The 27,382-nt window shown below is 34.9% G+C and overlaps 1 protein-coding gene across 1 annotated transcript in view; it reads right to left on the bottom strand.

The window, feature by feature from the left end:
- The window catches only part of LOC122791458 (mucin-2-like), a 111,427-nt gene that overhangs the window by 54,906 nt on the left and 29,139 nt on the right, over positions 1-27,382 (bottom strand). Inside the window, exons 17-26 of the mRNA XM_044059203.1 lie at positions 24,403-24,455; positions 23,330-23,430; positions 21,666-21,817; positions 19,623-19,761; positions 16,862-16,972; positions 15,570-15,749; positions 10,781-11,020; positions 8,945-9,101; positions 7,164-7,292; positions 5,568-5,715 (exon numbers count right to left, since the gene is read on the bottom strand). Coding sequence (XP_043915138.1) covers positions 5,568-5,715; positions 7,164-7,292; positions 8,945-9,101; positions 10,781-11,020; positions 15,570-15,749; positions 16,862-16,972; positions 19,623-19,761; positions 21,666-21,817; positions 23,330-23,430; positions 24,403-24,455 — 1,410 coding nt within the window. The remainder of the gene's footprint in view (positions 1-5,567; positions 5,716-7,163; positions 7,293-8,944; positions 9,102-10,780; positions 11,021-15,569; positions 15,750-16,861; positions 16,973-19,622; positions 19,762-21,665; positions 21,818-23,329; positions 23,431-24,402; positions 24,456-27,382) is intronic.

The raw sequence follows: 27,382 nt of genomic DNA, 5'->3' as shown, positions 1-27,382 counted from the left end.
GGTCATTTGTAAATACGTTAAATGCAATCTTTATATTGCTTTGTTACCTGCAGCATATCTTATAATATTACTAAATCCCTTTAAACTATTAACTGCCTTCTATGAACAGCATAAACAAAATTGATTTTAAGATTTACTAATGACATTGTAGATTATAATGCAGCATAGTTGCAATGTGACATTTTTGAGTTATCAAATACGTTTTATGGGGTGAAAGTAGCTGGCTGCACACTTTTTGTCCAGTGAGTCATACTAAAAGTATTCAAGTATGCAGGCACAACAAAAATCTAAGTATGTACAAATTGAGAGCTATGTTGACTCGTATCTCTCTGATAACATATAAATATTTTCAGATTGTAGTCTTTGGTTAAATTATTTATGACATGTTCAGGTTGTTCTAGTTGAAACAGGAAACTTTGAAACCTTCCTGATTAGACTAGAATCATTTGGTAAAAACTTCTTAACCTATCAAAGTTTGAACTACACTATGGTTCTATTCACCGCCCATTTAATTATTTGATTAATACCTTACTGCAATGATGTTTATATTTTGCATTACACATAATCTCATGGTCAGATTTAATGATTCCCAGATATCTTTACATACCTTGTTTCAGTGTGAGCCTACATAGCACAGTGACAGTGTGTTAAAGGATGCATAAAAATTTGTGATGTGATTGAATGTAAGGTCCACAGTTCTTACATTTGAAACAACAGTGTCCTACTGTTTGTAGACAGCAACAAATCCTAAAGAGACTGCACTTTTTACTTATTTATTGCTCGGTAAACCTACTGGACCCAACTAGGCTTTTCTGGGGTGACTCAACAGTATTGTAAGGCTAAGTGACATGCCCAGAATGATACAGTAAACAAATTTAATTGGAATGAGTCAAACTTTGTACCCTGGCCTACAGAAATGATCTTATTAGTACCTCAAAGATTTAGAACCTTGAATTAACTGAAACAAGCTTGAGCAATTGATTGTTATTGCTTGCCTTGTCTGAAGTTCATGATTAATAAATTTGATTTCTAACTGCTACCAGATAATCATCATGCAAGCATTTATAAATTAAATTTAAGTCACCCCTCAAAAGCCTATATGTTATGGAATAGAGGGATAAGTTCTTAAGCCTCTTCACTTAAGACATTGATTCGTAACCTTTTATCTGTCTTGCCAGCATTTTCTGAATACTCTCCGGGGACTTCAGTTGTTTGATGTTATATGAGCACAATGATCCACCATATTCAATTATTAGATGAACACTAGTGGCATATACGTGTAATAAAACACTTTTGTTCTTGCTGGAAAAATATTTAAGAATGCAGGACCACTAAAACCATATTAAAGTAACATAATCAAAATCTGAAAATAGAAGCCAGTATCAAAATTTTGTGGTTTCTTCTACAATTTGCAGGATGTCCAATTTTTTTCAGCTAATATCTTTGACATAAGCTAATGTTATCTTTGATATAAGCTGATATTATTACCTTCCATATTAGGAAACCAGGTTCCTTCAGGGTTACCCAGCATGCAATTTGATTTTAATAATATACTGGGTTCTGTTCTGAGCCACAATACCATCATGTTTAAGTTTATTGCTTATGACTGCACAACAATATATGTGAGTGTATTTTCATGTTCTCCTAAATGAAATTATTTTATATTAATATATTTGTACTACAACTATAAGGCTCACATCATACTGACTGTAGTCCATATTCAAGTAGAAAGTCAGTTCATTTACAAGATACTAGACTTACATAAGTCAGTTTTATGAGATTCATTATTTTACATAAATGGATTGCCACAAAAGGTATCAGAGGATGTCTTGGAGGGAAATTTCTCATCATAGTGGGTGACAAATTTTTATTTCAGGAAAAACAAAAGCAGACTTGATTTCTGAATCAGATGTCATAAAAAAGGTATGTTAAATTAAATCTGAAAAAGAATCATAGCAGCGTAGCTGTTTACAAGGCAAACAAAACAGAACATTTTTTCTCATTCTGAATATACATCAAGCAATAACTGCAATGTCCTCAGTTCAACTACGGCCATTAATCATATTATTAGAAAGTTGCTGAAAAAAATGAAATTGTTTGATGACATCACCTATACATGTGGTAAACTGCATTCTGAAAGAGATATAAGCTGCAGTGAGAATGGTATATAGGAAACATATGCTCACAGGAAAAATAGCCAACCAGTAAAACATATCAGTAACATACCAGACTGAGATGACGTATTGGAGGTCGGAGCTGCTGTGGAAAATGAGAATGTACTACTTGGTGTTGTAGTTGAAATGGAGCACGTGTACACATCTCTGTGGATTGTTCCATTGATACCACAAGTTGCTGTAATGCACCCACCAATTCCATCTGTGGTGTTGTAGATGATGGAGCCATATGGGTACCTCATACCATCATAATAGCAATAACAAGCTGTAAAGGCAGTTATTATGACAATGTAACTATTTCTTTCCAGATTATGCATCAGAAATAAAACATCATTCTGAAAAAATCTTGAAAAAAACTACTGCTCTAGAAAATCTTTCCCAATTCAAAATAAATAAATAAAGACACATCTATTCAATGAATACAAATGTAAGTGATTTAGTGATACCGGCTAAATCACTGCCTACAGCCCATTTTGTATGTCTCTCCATTATACATATTCATAGTCACAGAATCATAGAAAATATGAGGAAAACAGGCTATTTAGTCATTTACACTGTTCCAGTACCCATCCTTAGACCTTGCCTCCATTCTCAAGCAGTAATAAGCTATTCACGCCAAGGGTGAATTTGTGATTACCCATCCAATTGTATAATCCCTTATTAAAGGAAAATATTGTGTCATGTTGCTTGATTTGGAGTGGCAGTTTGCTCCAGAGAAGGGGTAGTCATTGCATGATGAATTGGTCACTCTACTGTGATTTGTTTATTTGTTGAAGCAGGGTCACATCCCTCATGTTAGTGTTCACTAGAATGCTTGATTTATGGAGACATAAGATGTCTTGGAGTGATGGATCCCTAATGACCCCAAAAGAAGGCACAAATCACCCCTAAGGAACCTACAGGGCACTGATTAATGCTAGAGCTTCTAGTCTTTCCTGGCAGCTGAGGTAATGCATGCCTATGATCTTTTTGTTAGGAACCTTTGGAGTGTCTCAGACAGCCTGATATTGTTTAGTAAGATTCATCCCAATGGGGCATTATAATAGGTGATGGGCCTGATCAGGGCTAAATATAGAGGGATGGGGTACCTTTGGATCTAGAGGAGATATAATTTACAATCAACTGCACCAGCTAGAAGGATTTCCTTAACAGTATTGCAACATGATGAACAAAGGGCATGGAATTATCTACCAATGTTACATACTCTCTCAGAACAACTTCATTTTGACCTGGGGTGTTTTCTATACTCTAAGCTGGGTGGAGGAATTGCTTACCAAATGGAATGATATCGTACTTTTTAGAATGTACTTTTAGCCCATTTTTGTGCACTAGCGATTCACGTGTGTAAGTTTAAGCTGTGGCCGCATGTGAGAAGGGGATGTGAAGATTACACCTGGTTTGCAAACATCTGCAAACTTCATTAATCCGAGATCCAAACTTTTGATCTGGAGATCAAAGATGTATCTGACAATCTGCCTAGATCCTAACAAAGACGCTGAGGGATTTCAATGATTACCTTCACGCTCTTGTAAGAATAACCTGCCACCATCACTGCACTCGTACTTTCGGTCAGCCAGCTTGCTATCCACACAACTACATGAGGGTCAATTTAGAGTGCAATTAACTGGTAAATTATGTTAGTATTCAATATGGAATGAAATGCCTTGGTGAGGTCAGTAAATGCTGTATGGACAGCTGTATGGACAGCATGATTGCTGCCTACTGTTTCAGTTACCTTCTCAAAGAAGTTACCAGATCCATTATGCAGGATCTAACCTTAACAAACCAATTCTGCTGAAGGTAACGTCTTATAAGATTTTTTATCATAGTTTATCAGGTCAGTTATGACATGATTTAATGCTTTAGAGATTAGGCTAATTAGGCTAATGGACGTATATTTTCTTGTCTCTGTGGTGGGGCGGGGCGTGCTCTTGTAAATTGGCATCATAGCTGCTATGCGCCATTCCTCTGCAACAAAGTAGGTACCTAAGCTTAGGTTGGATAACTGTAGAAGCAGGTCCACTAGTGCATGTTTAGTGCTGTTCAGCTGAAAGTTGGATATGTTTTTCAGTGTCATGGAGTTTTTATTTTTGATTTTGGAAATCACCTTTAGCAAGCATTCTTTACTGATGGGAGTTTGAGATCCTTTGGGATACATGGATTTTATATAGTGTTCCCAGAGTTGAAGTTTGCACTAAATTTGTTTTTAATATATTTTTGATATCCATTTTGAACACATTCAGAGCAATGCTGGGAGTTATTTTTTAAGTTCCTGATATAAGTAAAGAAGGATTTGTAACTATCCTTAGCTTCCAGTACTAGTCTAAGAATATGGTATGCCTTTGTTTTCCTGATGGTGTTTGTTAGTACCTTCAACAGCTTTCTGATGTTGATTTCTATGACTTTAGCTTTGCTACATATTTTATGATTTTTTTCTTTTATTGGATTGTATATTTATGCATGTGAAGCATTATGGTCATTTGCTCTTAAATGTCCTATTTTGTTTAGATCTGGTAGGGACTATCAGGTCAAAAAAATTTATGTAAGTGAGAATAACAATTACTTGCATAACTACTAGCCATCTCAATAGCTTGAGGGTTACAGCTAAACTTGAAGTTGGAGTTGTCATTATAGAACTGTATTAGTATACTTTGTCTGTCTTTGAATGCTTAACTGATACATATATATCTATGTATCATTTGTAAGAAAAATTAAAGTAGTACTAAGTGCTATTCTGTTGTAAGGGGCAACAGGAATTGTCTATGTATTTGTTTCTGCTAACTAACTGTATATTTTACCAGAGCTGTAACTGACTCTAATCAATCAGCAGCAAAAAAGTTCAGTTTTGACTGCAAATGTAATAGTGTCATTTTAATTCCAGTATGCACAGGAGATTGGGCAGGATCAGCCAATTGCACCCCTTAACATTTTGTGCCCTTGGTTGCTGCTTCCTTTACTCCACTCTAGCCACACTGCTGTATTTTACACATCTGTATCTTATATGTACTGTATTCTGTAATGTTTCTATTAATCACTGTAAACTGCATGCAGATGAAATCAAGTTAGGTGCAGCTACTGGGGTGACTGATGAAGTTTTTTGGCAAATAAGTTCTTCAAGCTCCCATATTAAATAGACAATTCACAATGATAAAAAGCAGAAACCATGTATACCAGTACTGGCTGTATCAAAGTTCATTTGCATGCAAAGACTTTTATCATAATAATTCAACATACCTTTGATCTCAAACTGGCATGCTATTCCTTCTTCTCCACAGTAGCTAGAAAAAAACAAATTTAACTCTTGATAAAATAATAATTAACGTAATTCATTATTTCTTTATGCATTGATCACATTTGCTCCATCACTAACACTACTTGTGAGAAAAAGCCTACCAGAATTCACAGTTAATTTTGGATGGCACCACTTCTCCCTTTCCATAGCGATTTCCACTTTCATCGTAACAGCCACACTGCTCGAAAGGTACACAGTACATCATGTCCTCATCAAAATATTCTTCATCTGAACAGGCTGGGTAGCAACCTAAGGGATACAATATTGCAAATGAGATTTCTGTACATCAATTGTAAAATATGGTAATTCCAATAAATGCTTTTATTTACATTGTGAAATTCATGCAGTGTATAGGTAGGTGCATTAGACAGAGTGCTTAGGCTAATAGAAATTGATGACATCTTGGAAGCACATTAGCACATATATACAGCTTGTAAATGTCCTGTAATACTTTTTTCACAATGCGAATGCAGGCTGATTAATGCAGTTTGATATATGGGCAATAATTATCCATTAAAATTATCACTTAGATAAATCAGAAGTATTAATGGGTGGTCCCACATTATTTTTGATTTTCTACTTACCCCCCCCCCCTTCTTGGCACTTATCTGGCATATACCCGCACTTAAATAACATCTCTTTCTGTATGAGTAAAGACCTGATTTCTGCAGGCTGTTAGACAGGCTTTCATCAGGGAAGTTTTGATTATCCCCCCCACACACGTCTCAGCAAATGTTCAGTAGGTGGATATACTGTAGGAACAGTGGTAGAATATCACTGCTCACTTGAATGATATATCCACTTAGTATCCACACAAAAAGGACTGAAACCCGGAGCCAGCAGGAATAAATAGATGAATTGCATTTACTGTGTTGCAATAAAGAAGTGTGGACTCTGACATCAAGGATTCCCTTTGTTTTGGAGTAACTGTATATCTATTCATCTATTTATTCCTGCTGGCTCCTGGTTTCAGTCCTTTTAGTTTATTTCATTTGTGTTGCGGTTTTTGGTGTAGATCCCCTCAGTAGCCATGCCTTATAAGTAAACCAATTTCACCTATCAGGTTATTGGTTTCTATCAGGGATTCAGTTATAGGAGACCTTTCCTAAGGTATGGGTCACCATTCCTTTCATTGCCCAGTTGGTCGTTCAAACTGCCAGGATGATAATCAAGCCAGAGCTCATATGAGTTACAGTCTAGACTCTGTCCATATAAATTACAGTTTCTGTCCATGTGAGTTTTGGTCTGGATTCTGTACATGTGAATTAAAGTTTGGACTCTGTCCATGCGAGTTATGGTCTGGACTCTGTCCATACGAGTTATGGTCTGGACTCTGTCCACTGCTACTTTCTCTTGTAAAAATTAACTTGATTGACAGGTTGTACTCCAGCCATGTTAATGTTTCACTGCTATAAGCAAACTACATTAAATGAATGCATAAGTTAAGCCAAGTAATATGCTACACCTATGCTCTGAAAATAACTTCATAAAACAGTGCCCTTAATATGGATTTACATATCTATTATAGCTAAAATTATATGCAGTTATTTTTCAGAAAACATTGTCTTCTCATACCTGCAACCAAGAAACTCATGATTCAAAATATTACTTATAGAGTACGTTAATGTTTACCATAGGAAAACTGTTTGCAAGAAATATGGATACAGATACCATAAACTGAAGATATTGAGATATACCTTCTAACCCAGGAATCTGGCCTGAACAAAGTCCACTTGGATTTTTACATGTCTTCATGCAAGGTGCACCACATGGTTGATAATGCCAGTCACATGCTCCTGGGGTATTGTAATAATCACAGAAGAGAGCTAAAAGTCAACAATAAAAAGAAGAGTTAGAAGAAATAACTGTATCACTCCTTGCGTTTTGCCAGTTTCCCCTGCAAGAAGCTGTGAGATAACATTCTATCACATCATAAAATTCAGTAAGTTTACTTATTAACAGCATTGTTAAAATACCTGGCTATTCAAGGAGCGTATCCCAGTAGTGACATGTAATCTTGCAAACCACTGCATTCATTAAATTTAAAATGATGATGTTGATAATAATAATCATATCATCATAATTCACTCCCATCACCTTGTGTCCATCAAGACCCAGACCCAGCTCAGACCCTGCATTTGTGCCCACTCCAGGCACTGAAGAATAAAAGAGAGGTAATAATAGGGGATCATGTATATCACCCAGCAAGGAACGGTGATATTATTGATGTTCCTATCAGTCCATGTGAGCCATGCATAGAAAAAGGCAGTTTGCACTTCCGCACACTTGTGATGTTCACCTGGAGTGCATGTACTTCTTGGTTAGTTTCATAGCCTTGATTTTTCTGTGGATGGGCTACACTTCTTATTTGCACCCAGACGTCACTCCTTTAGCTTTCTTCACTATAGCAGGTGACCTGGATTTAGACCCACATTGCTAACTTTCCCTGGCTGGTTCTACTAACCCTCATGATGCTAGCTCAACCTTAGCCATCATGACAAATAACTCACTGCTCAGGAAACAACCAGTTGCATAGATCAAGTTCTACAAAACATTTATTGTGCAATAAGGACAGTTCATTAAAAATCCATTCATTTTTTTTCCCTTTTTTTCTTTCATTTTGGTGATGTTGGAGATTGTACACCCTCCATAGCTAAGGGAATGACAAATGGATGAAACATCAACCACCTTTCTATGATTTGCATTTTTCTGCAAACTGTCAAAATGCCCTATTTTATTTATTTATTTATATATTTTTATTTATTTACCAGGGTAGTGCACTGATCTCAGCGGACCATTTGCAGGCACAGGCCCGGTGAATAGGATCACATAAGAAATGAATAAAGCACTAAATACAGTACTAGAAATGGTGATAAAAATCCCAAAAAATGCACCACCAGTTCTACAGCTTTCACACTACCTCTCAACTGTACAGGTTTTCACAGAATATCCAGATTTCTGACTCATATTTTCAGTGTGTTCCCCCTAATATCTGTCCCTTTCTGGCAGATAGCCAATGATTGGAGTCATGAAATAATAGCAAACATTTGAGTTTAAGACTCCACATACTTTGGAAAATACATGCTAATGCAAAACCTATTATTCTAGCAACTTTCTAAGTTTGTAACAGCAATATTTAAAATCTGTCCCTATTTGTCCCCCCATCATTTTAGGCTTTGTCCAGATTTTTTGTTCTAAAAGGTTGAGAGGCATCACAGCAGTAAAAAATATAGTTTATTAAAACCAAGATTCACCGGCATTCAATTAAGGTTGTTTTCAGTGAACTGTGACATTTTAAAATACAGCTCCAACCATTCATCTGAAAAGATCCCTCGTTGTGAACTAACGAACGATAACTATTCACTTTAACTAACATTGCCTGCTAGCAGCAAGGACTTTGGTTGATTCTGAGGAGCCCTGATTCAGATCATATCTTACGTTCTGTATAATACTTATTTTTTCATAGACAAATACTTACGACACATTTCAGGAGTTCTCCAAACAACACAAGTACCAGCTTCATTACAGGCAGCAGCGTAGGCAGCTACAGCGGTGCAGAAACATTCACAGTCTCCGCCACTGTCACAGGCACATGCATCATGGACACAGGAGTCATAGTATGGTGAGGGGTCCACCTGAGAAAGGGTAAAGGTGCAACATTACTTAATATATCATAGGCTATCATGATGTCACATTACTATACATGCAGCGTATGAATTATATATAATGACATTACTGGCACCCATGTCACAATTGTAGGTATTATAAAAGGGGTAAGGGGGTCTACCTGGGGAAGGGTAAATATACAATATTATCTGATATATTGCATGATGTTATGATGTCATATTGCTGCATGTGCAAAAGGATAGGAGTTAGGTACCATGACATCATCACCACATTAATGCATTCCATTTATCCACCTTTTACTAGTTTACATTTTTGTACTACAAAACAAAAAGAATACATTACTGAAAAAGTGCATCACAGCATCACAGAACTTTGACATATTACAGCAGACATCATTATAGTGGGCCATCAAATAAACTGAATATATAATTTATCATTTATTTTTTAGTTCATCCATTTGGATCTTGGGTTCTATGCTGCCTGCTATATGCGAAGAAACAAAATTTAATTTGCATGTAATCCAGTGACTACGGCATCAACACTAGAAAGTAACACTGGAAAGTAACATGCATGTCATTCACCAAAATGGAGAAAAAATAACACAAAAGCAAATGCTTACCTGTTAATTATCAACATAACTGTACAGAGAAGAAGGTTATAAGAGATATTAAAATTATCTACAGTAATTCCTTATAAAGTTAATGAAAATTGAGAAGAAGTGGAAGTGAAATGAAAGCAATATCTGCAGCATCTGACACCTGAAAGTTAAGAGGACAATTCAAAACTGAAAAGAATTGTAATAAAGCAAATAAATGAACTAAAAGTGGGCAAGAAAAATTATATAGGAATCCAATCTGGCAAACCTTAATTTAATTATATCTCTCTATAAACTGCACTGACAACAGCAGGAGCTGAATAGCATTTAACAAGAGAGGAACAGCTATCAATGTAGCAGTCATATAGGAGAGCCTTTCAATATCATAAACAACACCATATTATAAGCATACCTCTCAAATGTACAGCTTTTTAAAGAATGTCCAGATTTTTGATGCATATTTTTGGTCTGGTTTTCATAAAATTGTGGTTTTCTGGCAAATGCTTGGCAAGTCATTATAGACTGAAGTCAGAAAATAATGACAGGCATTTGAGATTCAGACTTCACACCCTTCAGTAAATGTATGCAAACGTAAAACATGTCATTCTATCAACCTTATAAGTTTGTAAGTGTAATATTTAAAACTTGCCCCTATTGTTTTAGCTGTTGTCCTACGATTATTAATGGCTTTGTCCAGATTTCTTGGCCTATGAGGTTGAAAGGTATGACTATAAGTACTTGTATAGGTTCTTCCCATGAGGTAAACTTAATGTGCAACACTGTGACAATTAACTAGAAAGGAATATGGACAGCAAAGTGGTTAAAAACCTGCCCATAAGTATCTGATGTTCGAAGCAAGAGCGTTACTTAAGTACATCTTGGTAAAACAGAATGTTTGTTATTGATATGACATTTTGATCATGGAAAGATAGTTCTTTTGGATGGTAATGTCTCTTCACATTTTATGTCACTGGAAAGGTTAATAGCAAATGACTCTGTTGTGCTTTGGAATTCTTTGGCTAAAAAGATAAAAAAGAAATCACAGAACTGATACACAAAAAAATAATAATGAGAACTAATAATGACACTTACCTGAGGATGGCAAGGTAGAAAAACAGCACTTGTTATAATGCTGCATTGTCTCTGAGCCCAGGACTTCCTGTAGGGATTGGTTCTGCAGGGATCCTTGCTTGCAATGGAATCTGGACAGGAAGGTGAAACTTTCCAACTATTGCCAAATTCTTGAACACTGACTACTAGAGACTGCCCCCTGGTGGTGAAATCATCACTTCCTCTGCCATCGTAGTTCCCACACAAGCCACACACTTTTCCCTAGGGAAATATTACAGCATAATAACTTAATGCTCATAGCTTTGATGCACTTGTATGTTTTCCAGTAAGGACATATATTTATCAGTTTAAGAAGTGCAGGCAAATCAGAAACATGCCTGACATACATGTAACATTTCTACAGAATGATTTACAAAACATTGCAATTATTTTACTTCACTGTTTTCATGCTAGTAAGACAAACTGCGTTTTACAGAATGGTGCAGAAATGAGTTTCATTAAAATAACTGAGAAATCACATTAATAAGTTGTAGATATATAGACATTTATCTTAATTAGAAAATCACTGTTAAGCTAAAGGAACTGTTTAAAATTTGAAACTAATATTCATTAATATATACAATACTGCTAATCTGCTCTGTATTGTTTCTATTCAGGTTTAACCAAATAGCATTCAAGCTGCAAAATACGCTGCAAGTCACAAAATGACTTCTCATCCATTTCTTGGCTCTAACATTAGGGTAAAACGTTGTACTCAAGACTGTAAATGTTGACATATCTAATTATTTTCTCTTCTCTGTTGTGTTGAATTATGTATTTCTGAGCCGAATCAGAAAACAATCCACTGGGATCAGGGCTGTATCCTGGTTATCAAATGAAAGCAAGAGGTGAGATGGCTCCTGTGGTGTAAAAGAAAGATGCCCTAACCACGGCCCAGGTAGCCTGAGTTCAGATAGTAGCTCTGCCACCTGACATAGCTGGCCAGGATGGATGGGATTGAGTGGTCGTTACTGGCTTACCCACTTTAGTGGGGAGAGAGGTGATTCTAGATTCCCACTAGAGTGATATCTAGCAGGAGCACTCAATGTTCCACCCATATGACATGAGCCTATCAGCACATGTTGCCAAATTGCTTACACACATAACAGAGTGAGCATGTGGAAATATCATCGCTGTGGTATGTAACAGGCAGCAGAGGTTACAGAGCAATGGCAAGGGAAGGGGATACTTCATTAGGAGAGGGGTAGGATTTTTAACATAACAGGCATGCTGGCCTGCTGCCTACCACCCAACTTCACCACTGTGTTACAAATGGGCGAACTGGAATATCTGGCCAAAACAACTGGGCCAAAGCTTCTCATCAGTCCTGTGGATGCTCAGTTCTTACCCCCGCAGAACGAGTGGAGTGATTCAATGATGGTAAAGGAGCCATTAGGCTGCTCACGTGGAGGAAACAAGCACAAGCAAAGAAATGATTAAACTAAAAATGGCATTTCAATCTAATGAGCAGCTTGAGAACATACACTAAAACAGAACAAATCTTAATTAGTGTATTTATGTAAAAGCATCGAATGCAGCAAAACATTCTGCAGTGTTGTTTAACAATATGTTGAGATATAATGGCTGTTGTGATATTACAATGTGTAGGTCAATATTGGCAGTTTCTTCGACAAGCTGAGCACTGCGTTGGGATTTTTTCCAGATTTACCGAGACAAGAAGAAATTTAAATTCTTGAATTTTTGTACAAAAATACAAGCATCTGTCTTCACTCTAAGTAACTGCAATCTCAGAGGTGATTATAAGTGCAAATTATTTGGGATGTGCATGGAGTTGTTATTTTGGACAAATGTGCATTTCTGGTCTTCAGTTCTGTGCAGGCAGGGTGGAATATTTATCATATTTTGGAGAGAAATGATAATAAAGGTTGAATATATTGCACCTATGTTATCATAGTTTTGCACTGGGGTTATGGTTGCATTAACTATTAATTTTCAGCTCTGTGAGATTTATAGTGATACTGTAACATCATATTTAAAAACAATTAATACATTACTAATAATGTTGTAGCAATTTAGTCATGACTGGACAAGAATACATTTAATACAGGATATAAAGCAGGATCAGCCTAATCTATTCAGAATGACAGAATCAAGCTATACTTAGCATAGAGATATATTAACACTGCACATTCACAGCAGAACCGTCAGCTGATGAATATTCATTTTCAAACTTCATCAGCATCTTGTGATCACCTAATTATTCATTGCTTCTTCAAGATTTTCAGTACGTCAATAATCCATCTTTTAAGTAATTCCCCACTAATGTATCTAAAAGCATAGTGCTTATACTATTAATATTTATGCTCCTTCATTAGTACACTATTTGGAATACAGTTTGTAGAAACACTCCATAACTTATGCGAGAGGTATTGGTCTAGCATTTCATCCCTGTTGTGTCTCTTTTTATAAAAGTGAACAAGTAAACTCAGCTTTACTCAGATAATATATTGTCTAAAATCTGGATGCATTTTCCTGTTCTGGGCTGCTTACTGTGTTGGTTTCTGCAATGTTTCTATTAAAATCCACAGCACTAAAAAGAACATTCCAGAAGTTATACATAAGCAAGAGATACCATAGAAAGTGTCATGCTTTTCTTCATCAGGGATTGTTCCTTATGCCAGTATGTCTGATAATCCCCCACTGACAGACTGTCTGACTATCAAAAGATTTATCTTCCCAATGACTTTGCAGTTATGGAACACTCCAGACTCCATGGATAACTCCAGTAGTTAACCCAGTGTCCAGCAAAGGGATTTTTTAAGTTATGCACTAATACTCAGTAAAAATTAAACATTTTCTGACACAAAAGTATCTTTGTCTTTTTTTAAGTCAAGTGATAAGCAATATGAGGAAATGAAAAAACTGTAGAATCAAAGTTTGTGTGTTTACTTTCATTACCAGATTTGTGCTAAGTGAATTCCAAACACACCATTAAAATCATTAATTTAAAAAAAATAAATAGCCACCATACAACATAAGTCAGATGTGTGATATATGTATTGTTAGCCACCTAGGAATTGTTAGCCATCCTAGCAAAAAAGTCATAACTCTTTCTTACAGCTGGCACAATAGCACATTCCTTCTGGGTTGTGTTTCATTTTTGGGTTCCAGAACACTGAAAGCACAAAATAACAAAACCATTCAACAATGAAACCTAGAACAATGAACCAAGCAGGTGAGTTATTGTGTGAGATTGCTTTACAGCTGTGTTTAGGGTTTTGCTCATTCCCAACTGCAGTGTGATTTCAGAGGTGGTATATATAATTAGCAGGGGGTGTAAAGGATGCAGCCCCCACATGGGGGGTTGCAAAAGATTTTGCTGTGATTTCTGTGCTTTTCCCTTTGATGTGTGCAGGTTTGTTGTTCTTTGCACTTTCCGTGTTCGATTCTCACTGTCTTGCAGTTCAGTGTTGTGGCCTTTTGCACTTTTGATACAGAATCCTCATTTTACATATCCAAACACGTATCTGGGCAGAATGCAGGCCAAAGTATAGCAGGCAAGAAGAGATACTTAACAAAAAGCTAGTAAAAAGAAGAGTAGCAATCGGCATATTTAAAAACGTCACAACAATTACATTTAAATACTTGTCTTAACTCTAATGGAAAGAAAGTGATAATCCATATGTAAAGATATGTTTTCTCATGCTGACGATGTCTCCAGTTTTGGGCTATACAGTATGAGAGAACCCCGCCAATTGCTGATTAATTTAAATTTGCAAGTGGACCATTAAGGGTTGTTACTATAATATTATCGGTTTAAAGGTACTTTAGGTTCTAAAGCAGTAAAAGTAAGCCACATGTGGACTGTGTTCATCCTCAAATGACTGCCCACTGTTATAGGAGACCACTGGAAAAGAGCAGAGATCCACACTTAATTGTCATAATTAGCTCTATTACAATCTAAGATTTATTAAGGATATCACTTATGCCATTTTATTCAAAATACTGTTCATTCTGATTGTAATTTTGCATAAATAAAATTCTGCTAAGTAGGGGTATAAGATTTATATGTTCCTTTATTATGATTCCTACACAGTTTGTTTTGTATTTAGCAATAAAAAGAGTACATTATGAATCCATGACTGTGGATTTATGAATTTAATTAGAAATCCAGGTGAGATCAAACAAGACATATATAAGACATATATATATATATATATATATATATATATATATATATATATATATATATATATATATATATATATTTATTTATATTTATGTTTGGCAGTTGATATGGAGGATTAAGGTTCTGTTAACAAGCTGCTTCCTGTAGTCCAGGGTTTCATTCCCTCAGCCTCCATTACCTAACTGTGGAACACTCAGCACGTCACTTAACCAGACAGCTCTCCTAGGCTGAATCTTAAAAAGGTCCATGGAGATCCCTGCTCTGTTCCAGTTAACAAAGGACAATATAATACATAGAGATGATATTTCTTGTGTATATTTAGTAGGTTGCTGTCAATTTGCAAAAGGAAGTGATTGATGTGAAAATGTAATTTTTAGCAATCACTGCAGGAAAGCTAATTATTACTGTATTAGTTCAGGCACAGAATGAATACAGAGCATTCAGTATCAGAGTTACTAAGATCTGGAATGTAAAGTTATATTACAGTTATTAAAAATGAATCTTCACAACTAATGGGGGTTTGTTGGGATAACAGATATTCCAACATAAGAGTTAATCATTTACAGATACCTTTATATAGTTCAAATAAAACATATTTTTGAAAACCATATACAAACTTACCTTAAATGTTGGGCTGATTTTAATAAAGATGCTGGTCTTTTTATCCCACATAAGGATTAGTCCATTATTAGCTTCTATAACCAGGAAGATACCCATATGATATATCTTACAGGGTACAGCTGCAGAAGAGTCTTTCTGTAACACTTCATAGTTACCTTCTGACAGCCTTAATTCATTGTTCTTAAAAAAGAAATAAAACATGTTATGCAAGAATTGATGTCATATTCCAAGTTGTAAGCACACACACATACATACAGATATATAGATACGTAGTTATAGAGCTATAGCATCTCCAGATGGCTTATTTATTTGCAGTTGTAAGGACTACGTGGTACCTGATGAAAAAGTAAACATTCACAAACTACGAAAACTATAGTTGGTTCTTCACTACAAAGCAAAATAGTAAACATGTGAGTTGAAATGGGCAGTTATGAAAGGATATGTGAAAGCTGGTTAAAGCTTACTTCTCCAGAGATTAAGTCTAGAAGATGTGTACTTACAGCAGAAGTTTCTGATTAAAAATGTATACCATTTTTAACCAACCCCCACACACCATACAAACACATGTGCGCGCGGACACACACACACACACACACACACACACACACACACACACACACACACACACACACACACACATACACACACACACGCACACACACACACACTCACAAAAAAATGCATGCAGGCAGAGACGATTCACATACTTGCACTGCTGAATCTATGTCTCCACTCTCCTTTACTGTAATATTTTTATCTCTGTGGTCACCATTGCCACCGTCATATCTACTAATTTCATAAATGCTATTGCTACCACTTTCTCAAGTAATATATCAGTGGTAGGTGGATTGCACACTTTAAATTGTCCATAGCTGTGAGTGTGTGATGTGAAAGAACTACTTAAGGTGTAAACCTTGGCTCTAGATGCCTATTACCATAGAAGTGACACCCAAACCCCATGTGCAAAAAATGGGAAAAACAGCTTGTGGATGGATATCTGAATAACATTTGGAATGGTATAATAGTGACAGTTTATCAATAAATGACCTTTAAGTAGTTTAGATTATCTACCATTATATTTATACTTGAAAAAAACTTGCAGAAGTGTGTGTGTGTGTGTGTGTGTGTGTGTGTGTGTGTGTGTGTGTGTGTGTGTGTGTGTGTGTGTGTTTTACTAAATGCAACATTTCATGTCACTGATATAGGAACTAGGTAACAGCTTGGTGGACTTGAAGAAAATATGTTATCCTTTTTGAGACATTAGTACATATTGAAGACAAGCGTTATCTTACCCCCAAGTAAAGTCTGATGGCTTTTGAACAGGTTGTCCCAGTTGTTCCACATGGGATATTCTCAGAGATAACTCTAAAGGTTCCATTTCCTGCAGTATTGCTGCAAAAGTCCTAAAATGAAGAGAAACATTATCATTCTGATTATGTTAATTTGAATTAATTGGCTAGTTTAATTTCTGTGAAACTGTTAACTAGTTAATATCAATATTGTTTTTAGAAGAAACAGTAAAATATTTTTTTTTACTTCTGATAAGAATTAGCAATTTTAAACCATCTGCTACTTGAAAAAATAGACTAACATGTTTTTACATTTCCTTCAGAGAAATGTCACCCAGTAACAATTTCTAGACTGTTTAATGTATCTCTCATATTGTCAGAGAAGATAGTGAAGAAATAATTCTGTTAATTTGCTTGTGCTTATATTGTCCTCAGTTTGTCCTTTAGCTAATATCATTTTCTATCTTTTACATGTTACAAAAAGTGCATTTTTGAAACAGTATACTACACTCCAAATTCTAGTAATGTCTGCAGCATGTAACATCATGATGTAACACTGCAGTCATGCAGTAATGTCAGATGGCATGTAGCATAATGGCATTATACTCTAATAATGCGAGTATCATGTAACATCATGGTTTAATACTGTAATAATGTGAGTATTATATAACATCATAGCTTAATACTGTAGTAATGTCTGCAGCAAGTAACATCTTGATGTAATACTGCAGTAATGTTACATGGCATCTCACATTACTGCATTACTGTAATACTGCAGTAATGTGAGATGCCATGTAACATCATGGTTTAATACTGTAATGATGTCAGTATTATGTAACATTATGGTTTAATACTGTAATGATGTCAGTATCATTTAACATCATGGTTTAATACTGTAGTAATGTCAGTATTATGTAACATTATGGTTTAATACTGTAGTAATGCCAGTATCATTTAACATGAAGTCCACAGAACCCTCAGTATTACCTTTCATGACAGTGCATAATTCTTTCATAGCTGAAGAGTTAATTACATCCCAGGTCACTAATCTGTGCTGAATGATCCTAAAAGAAAGGTCAACAAAAACTGCACTTTATGTGTTAAATCACACAACACCTATATCTTAACACCTTGAAGAGGGTTTATTTTTTTTTTCTAGTGATGAGGAATTATATACTTGGCTGACCCAAACCTTCTCAGTCCTCTGTGACCTCTCTGTTCATTTACAATGAGAGCAAGTCTTTTGGAATTCAGGTCAATGAAATAAACAACACCGCACAAATAATCTGTAAGCCTTGTTTATGTATATATACATGTAATATGGAGGTACACGTTTGCTGTTATTGATCACATGGGACAATAAGAGAAAATAATAAAAACTTTTGATAGATCCTTTTGTAGCATAGATATTGGCTTATTAAAACACATGGATTTAATCCATTTATATAGGTAGTTGATGAAATTCCATTTTACGTCCTGGCTTAAGTTTTTTTGGGGGGAGATTTCATCCCCACAAACACATAGAAATGGTGGAGATAGGTATATAGCTGCCAGAAGTAAGAAAATGGAATGACCTGGACAAACTGACCAAGACATGGAGAGTGATAAGATGAAGTGCATACATTCTAAGTGACGTTTCTGCTTCCATTTTAGGAAAGTTCAAGGGGGGGATCCTAGTCTAGGGTGGATGGAGGCTGATTTTGGACTGTGTGGGATGTGGAGATTCCATTCTGGCAATGATGGAGAGTGCAGGAAAAGGTAAAACAGCAGGAGGACTCATTGATGTCATGATGGCGAAACATGGGCTAGTTAGGAAAGATAGTGCAGAATTTTGGGACTGGATGAGTCTCTCACAGCAGTCTTCAGTAATTTTTTGCCACAGTCATTAGCCTCTGGCCTCTAGTGAGATACCAGGAAGCTGGAATAATTAAAATAGTGCCACAAGGGGCTTGGCTTATGATGGAGGTTGGGGGTTGGCTTAATGGTTAAGGTGTTTATCTTATAAGCAAAAGCCCAGGATTTGATTATCATCTTTGGTCATTGTCTGGTTACTGGCCATGCACATTATAGTCAGCAGACTGATTGCCTAGTATTTACCTATGAACAAGGAAAAATACAGTAAAAAGAATGGTCTTGTTAAGGGATGGGATTTGGCATAATACTTAAGGTTTTACCTTACAAACACAAGGTGCAGGGTTTGAGTCTCGAAAGAATTGGCTAAGCTTAAAATGACCCCAAGGACAGCTAGCCTAGTGCTGATCCATGAACCTATGAGCATATCTAACTCCAGAAACTATGGATTAGTAAACCTGATTAAATTAAAAGAAACCACACCTTTAACTAATGTTAAGGAAAATATAATAAAATAGTAACTGGAGGTATTGCTCTGCCAGAGGTTTGCAGTGAAAATATCATGTAGCCTTATCTAATTCAGTTTTATTACTGTGTTACAAAAGCACTAAACTTGGGCAACTAAGCCGTGCATAACAAAACTTTGGGTTGAAAACAATGTATGACAGAAATCACTTAGTATTTGTTTGGTGACAAGCAGATGACATTGCAATTTGGTGCTCATAAAAAAACTAGACATTATAATGTCTCATCTAGTTGCTGCTTTTAATTCTGCACAGGTAGGAAATATATTTCTTTTCACTGACCATTCTGTCCTAATTGATATATCCTGTTGAAAGATTGCTAGTGGAATGTGAAAATTCTGCTTAAGGCAATGGAGTGTTTGAAAATTAATAAGAAAATAGATTGTCACCTGTGTCAGAATATATTCACAGTCTCCAGTGAACTCAAATCGCTGACCATCAAATGAAACATAGTGCCCTTCCCCAAATATACTGCAAGTTGCATGGCAGTCATTATTTGTGCATGTCCATGTTCTGTTTTTGCAGGCACTAGAAAAAAATGTATTATATAGAAAGAGTCAGATTTCAGCAACTATATCTGTAACACTTGTTAAATGAGCTTTGAACATCTGCCTAAAGCTAGCACACTGCTTTCAAATATCACATCATCAGCTACTTTTTTCAAGTATCAGCATTAATAGAACTGCAAACAATAGGGTAACTTAAAATGTAAATAGTCATGCGCATTCAGAAGTCATGTAGCTGAAACACTTGATTTCCTTAAAGAGATATCCCATGGTCCTCCATTAAGGAGGTTTAAGGTATTACACAGTGAAAGCTCTAACTTGGCTGTTTTTTCTTGCAGGTATCCCAAGTTACAAAAACAGTTCTCTGAGACATACCTATTAAAACTGAGAGCCACTCAAATGTTAGCATGTACCATGGTGCCATGACTTTATACCCAAAAGCATATTATCTTTAATGTTTCGTAAATCCTTTTACAGTCTACATTTTCATTAAGGTTGTGATGAATGTCTTCCAGGAGCACCAATAATAAATGATGTCACAGCTATGAGAATGATGGACCAAGCTTCACTATTAACCCTTAAGTGTCCGTAGAGGGAGCTAGTAAAACTACTACTATAGAGCCTTCTGATATTATAACGGTTGTTAGAAGCTGTTCAGATAACACTTAAATATTATGCATTTGTGCTGAGGATACAGTAGTGACAAGTGTCATCCATTTGTGCCAAAAGACAACAAGATGGATTCCCCTGGCTAAAGGTTTGTAACACTGGTTATAACATACTTTCTTATGAATAAAGTAACAGATATTCCACCTGAAAAGCTAGTCAGAAGGAGTAAATGGGATTTTTCAACAAAGAAGTATCATTCAGTCAAGAAGAAAAGGCTAGGCTGGTGGTCACATGTTCCGACCAAGCCTGTGGAAGGATGTCATCTCCTAAGATGATCCCAGATTCATAGTTACTGTGATGGCTGGTGTTTGCATGAATCACAAGTGTGACCTAAATAAACAGTCTGAGGGGGACATAGCCGTCATTGCTGAAACACCCTCACTAGTTTCAGAAGACATTTTATTAAGTACTCAGCATTCCATTTGCACTATTCTGTTATAAATTGTTGTTACTAAAAGGCTAATCCCACAATGAAAGGAGGGATACATGATGATATAGCATGTTGTACCATGCAAAACACAGGAAAAGAATGGATCAGTAAGGCACTGTTGGAGAGATATGTTATGTAGTCTGTGTGGTATGAAATGGCCAAACAAAAACAACTTTGTTCATGAACTAAACAAAATATTAACCAAGCAAGCAATATTGTCCAAAAGGGTGTGTGTTATTGTGGAAATAATGTCTTCCCAGGGGTGTTCTGAGGCCCAACACCACAGGCACGTAATAGACATTTGCCAAAACAAATGCATACATTTAAAAAAGAAGTATGGAGCAAATGCAAATCAACTGTTTTGGGGAATGACAGAAAGTACACTGTTGGCTAAATATGAGCGATAACTTATGTGAGAAGTGCCATCAGATCTATGTTTCACCATTTCTGTATAGTCATATAATGAGAAATAATTTACATGATGGAAGGAATTAAGAACCTACCCCTGCATTAAAGGACAGCATTAGAAAATACATGTAGAGACCAATGAATGTCACAAAGTGACAAATAATATTAAAGAAATGTTTTCTTCTAAAGAAAAACTAAATACCATGATTGGAAATATGTAGAAAAATAAGTGAAGAAACAAGTTAAAGAAAAATATAAGTAATTTATTTTCAGCAAAGTGAAAGTCTACAGCAAGAAACATGCTATTGGTCAAAATAATGAACATAAAACCTTAACAAACCATAATGATAAATTAAATAAAAGCATGTCTTAATTAACAGTGTACATATTACTATATTATGGAGGGAAGAATGCATTACCATGCATTGCAGGACATTGCGACTGTCTCCCCTGGTGCATAGAGCTGCCCGTTGTGGACACAAGGGCACTCATCTTCAGGTATACAGTTCCCTTGCTCATCAACAACAAGCCCACGTGGACATACACAGCCTGAGACACAGCCTGTGCTATACTGAAATGAAAGAGAAAAGGAAGGAATTGATATTGTATAATAACTTTGACTAAAAAAACATATTTAGCAAGTTCAAACACCTTCTTTGAATCAGTGTAAATCACAGCACACAAAAAATTCATTTGTTACAGAACAAAATTTAACCATCTGCAAAGAAAATGGTAATTTATGTGCCTTTTTAATGACATGCCAATAGTGACAGCCATTATTGCTATTAAAAACTCAGACGGCTAGTCCCACTATTATATTTTTTGATACTGTATCATGTGAAGTGTGTACACTTTAAACAGGAATAAAGCAAATACCAAGCCCTGGGGAATGCTTTGTTTCACAGTATTTTCTTCTCCTAGATGGCTGTTAATCTTAACTTACTGGATCATATGCTTAAGTACTTGGCAATCCACTTCAGTGTTGTATTGGAATTGTCCGGCCTGAAAATATATCTGATATTGTGAATAGGGTTCGAAAAATCTGAATACATCACAACAAATGGATAATATTTTCTATAGTGCTTACTGCAAAGCTATTGGTTGCAAAAGGTGGTGGACATTTTTTCTAATATCTGTCTGTATTGCATTCATATATTGTCTCTATGAAGATCAAATTGCAAACACACGCACAGAAATACCAAGAAAGCTGTGTGCTTGGGCACTGTTAGTATCACAGAAGTGAAAGGATGACATTAGCTCTTATTTGGGAGACAAATACAAGACCTCCAGCATACTGTGCTGGCATCTGTACCATTTGAATTTGTACTGGATACTGCGGTCGTGACTGTGTCTGTTTCTTATTGGATCTGTACCATTTGACCAACAAGAGCATCTTGGATAATAAGTGTTGAATTCTGCCCTACGACCCTTATCCTTTGGGATAGGAAATATCCAGCATAGTTTTGTGAAGTTGATATATAGCTACATTTGTTTCTGTCACTGTGTTTGGGATTGTCTAATATGTACATGGAACATACCATTCTACCCTATGTTAAGATTCCACTTTTGTTTGGATATCTTAGAATAGCTAATATTATTTTATAGTAAATTAACCCTTTCACTAGTATAATGCATTTTTTCAATAAATAATTTTCATGTGTTATATTATCCAATTCCTTGATCTTTTAATAACATTTTATTCTTTACTTGGATCATTAACAGAAGTATTTGTACACATCATGGCCCACCTTTGCCAACATTAACTTTATTAGACAATATCCTGACTGCTCAGTATAAACTGTCTTAATTTTAACTCTAATTAGTATTGTACGCTGTCTACTGTTTTGGAGCAAGTACCTAATTGCAGTTGCTTTTGCATAGATTTGCCACTTAGATTCTATGAGACTTATAAAAGATATATTGTTTATGTGTGAATTTATGGTTGATCTTGTTTGCTGTTTTTGAAATGCTGATTTTCTTGGATCAGATACCAAAAACTGAAATACTGTTTTCTAGTATGCATAAGCAATAATTAATTAATAATAAAGTTTTCAGTTGAGTAATTTATATCAGAAATACTTACACATGCCATATCAAGGGTTTTACAGCTCTTTTGGCACTCAGAACCCTTACTTCCTGATGTTGCATTTGTACAATCAATAAATTTCATTGGAGGAGAGCAGGCTGTAAAGTAATACATAAGCCAATTATTAATGACAAGGCATGCAGCAGTTATATGTTAATAACTTGAATTTATGGTCAAAGAGAACCATTTTATATAGGAAAATCACATTGGTATTTCTCCTTTTTGAAGAAAAGTTAAGCAGCTACCATGAACATTTTACATACTGGCTGGTGACTGGTAATTACTACACTGTCATCTCAAGTTAGTAGAGATTCATCTGAACTTTTATATAAATTAAGATAAATTAATTCGACATAGTAGCTGTTTGAATATTAATATTTTCAGTGATGTCTATTCCACCAGTGGTGTGGATACTGGATATACTGATTATTTAGTATAAATTGCAATTTTTATACAGTAAAGCACAGACAAAGTAGAGAAGAAAATGTTCAAATGTAAACGACTTCAGCTTACCTCCTCTATGGGAGATAAATGAGGGTATGTTATTTCAAAGTGCTTTTCTCCAAAATGGAATCTGTGAGGTTTTAAACAGTGTATGGCTATGATGTGGCAGTAAGGGTGTGTTATTTCAAAGTGCTTTTCTCCAAAATGGAATCTGTAAAGTTTTAAACAGTGTATGGCTATGGTGTGTTGGTAAGGCTGGCAACATAGAAATATAATGGGAAACAGTAAAAGTAGTATACTGATATCAATTTAAGAAAAGGTAATCCAGGATTTGTGACAAATAGAAATCACTAGAAAGAGACCAAATCTCATGTTAAAGAAGGAAAACGGTTTTGGTAAAGAGTACCCAATGTAAGGAGGTGTAGAATAACATCTTGCTACATTTCATAATTCAGCAAAATAGTATATATTTTAATATTTACACAGAATTTTGTAAAGTATATTGCATTTTGTATAATACTTTCTTGCCTTTTGGTGTAACACTTTGTAAAAAGTACAGAACCACCTCTAATATGAAACTAAAACAAATTTAAAGGTAAGAAAAAGGTTTTCATATAATACTTTACCTTTTATGATGTTATCTTTTCTAAGGCACTGTAGCATTCCTTTCTGACATGAACTAATGACAAAAAAACAATATATATGTTATATTCTCAGTTTCTAAAGTCAGAGTATGAATGTTTTTCATATTAATGATTCTGGTTACTATAATCTTACTGCACTCTGTGTGCCACTGTTTATGTAACCTAAAGGTTTTTGTTTAAGTGATACTCAATGGTACATTGATATATAATGCAGATAGCTATCCAAAATAAAGATGAACATTGCAGTGCTGAGGCATATTTTTGTCAATATTTCTAATATTCATATTCTAAAAATAAAACCATCTATATATGGGACTAATGGAAATCAAATAAGTAATTAAATTATTTATTTATTTATTTATTTATTTAATTTATTTATATTTGTTGACCGGGAGTGTCCGACTGGACGTAGGTCCATTTTCAGTGGAGGCCCGGGGAGAAAAACTCCACAGTTAAAATAAACAGACAGTAGTTACATTGGATTACATAGCGATTAACAATTTACATAGCAATTGCTTACAACATGTTTACAGATGAAGAACATAGTACATCAGTAGAGAACTAGAATCTTTATCTGTGAAGTACATAACAGACATTAACAAATTTTACAATAAGAAGTTCCTGCTGTATAATAAGTACTAGGCTTATGTGCATCTGAGCTTGCTATAATCAAGGTAGTTAGTGGAGTGGAAAGAAAGGTAGTGGTTGAATGGAGTGAGTGATATTAGAGGGGGAGTTGCAAGGGCATAGCCAGCAATAAATAAATAAATAAATACATAATAAAACATGATACTGACTGAAGATTTAAGCATTTTTTCACTTTCTTGTTTAATGAATACCACTTACTCCCTCCCCAGTATACCTTCTCTGATTTCAATGTGTGACCATAACTAATCAGAGTATAGCTCACACAATTACAGTAAATTTAATTTTCTTCTTTAACAATGATATATCACATCACTGTTTTTCCAAATAGACGTCTTTTAAATATGAAAATGTAAAACCACTTTTTTAGTGATAGAACTATTTGCCAAAAAAAAAAAATACTTGTATGACTTTTTTATGCAGAGTTGTTTCAAGGGGGTAACCCACTTTACCTTCAATGCATACCTCTCGACCTCTTACAGCAAGAAATCTTGACAGAGCCATAAACAATGGGGGAACAAAATTTTTAAATATTGCTCTTACAAATTTAGAAAGTTGATAGAATAACCAAAAAGTGTAATGCACAAAACACTCCACCAGTTTCAAAACTAGTAGAAATTTAATGATGTAGACAAAAAAATACACATTAACGTTAAAATCAGGTATGTTTTCATCGCCAACTTCTTCAGATAAGCTAAACACAACACCACCTTCATTTAAATATCAATTCTACGATTGATTGCACCCAATGAATGCACACAATGAATCCCAATTGCTAATTAGTTGTAATCCGATATAATTAACCTCAAACATCAAACTTCCCTACCACAGTCTCACCTAATAATAGTATAAAGTGCAATGTGTATTACAATTATAAATGAATTTGATACATATCAAATGAATATGTATATAAACTATAAAAATTCTCACATATATAACAAATTCACATATATATAAAACTCTTAACTTATAAAATCATTCATGAGTACAAATACTAAAAAATAACTTTAAATATATTAATATATGAATAAATAATACCATCTAGTGGACAATCATAAAAACTTCTTTTAAAAAAACTTTTTAAAGACCATTTTTCTTTTCTGTTCAAATAGAAGTTCATTTAAATTTCATAGTAAAATATATTTACAATTCAAGCCCTATCTATAACTTAGCAAATCTAAGTTTTAATACAGGCATAATAGAAATCATATAATTTAAACCAGGGTTTTTACATGCTTCCAGTATTACTTGCCAATACAACTTTCTATATTCAACCCTTGTTTCCCATGGTCCACCTTTGGGTCAATAGCTACAGTCTCTAGAACAAAGAATCCAAATTCAGCTCTTTGACATACACAACTGTGTTTAAATAAGGCATTGTTTTCATGTCTCATTTTAATGTCATAGAGGTGTTCGTATAACCTCTAAGTTTTCTCTCACTTTTCCCTATGTAAAATGAATCACATGTTTTGCATAACACTAAATATATTATTCCTTTAGTGTTACAGTTCACAAACGTGCTCAAGTGTAACTTCCTATTACGGGATTTTAAATATATTGTGCTTCCTGTTAACAAATGGGAAAAGTAGTTACAACTTCCACATTTAAACAAACCTTTTTTATTTCTAGAGTGTCCTTCACTTCTTCCTATTTGAGTACCCTTCTCCAACAAATTCTTAATGTTTTTACCTTTTCAGTATATATACTTTATTTCTTTATAAAGTTGGCGACGAAAACGTACCTGATTTTAACGTTAATGTGTATTTTTTTTTTGTCTACATCATTAAATTTCTACTAGTTTTGAAACCGGTGGAGTGTTTTGTGCTTTACACTTTTTGGTTATTGGTTTCTTAAGCACCTTTTCCTTTTTTCGGTTAAAGTTGATAGAATAACAGGTTTTACATTAGCATGACTTTTCTGAAGGGTATGAAGTCTGAAATTCAAATATATGTCATTTTCTAACTTCAATCCTCAGTGATTTGCCAAAAAAAATGTATAAATATATATATATATATATATATATATATATATATATATATATATATATATATATATATATTTATTATTTATTTATTTATTTAAATTTGTTGACCGGGAGTGTCCGACTGGACGTGGGTCCATTTTCAGCGGAGGCCCGGGGAGAAAAGCTCCACAGTAAAATAAACAGACAGTAGTTACATTGGATTACATAGTGATTAACAATTTAACATAGTAATTACTTACAACATATTTATAGATGAAGATATATGAAGATATATATATATAGACATTGTATGAAAAGCTGGACAGTTAAGAGGTATGCTTCAATGTGCAGTGA

Source organism: Protopterus annectens, chromosome 17.part0, assembly GCF_019279795.1.
Source record: "Protopterus annectens isolate FY-2018-M chromosome 17.part0, PAN1.0, whole genome shotgun sequence".
In the NCBI taxonomy this organism is placed as follows: domain Eukaryota; kingdom Metazoa; phylum Chordata; order Ceratodontiformes; family Protopteridae; genus Protopterus; species Protopterus annectens.
Note: the sequence above shows the minus strand (reverse complement) of the source record. Positions and strands in the feature narration are given on the sequence as shown.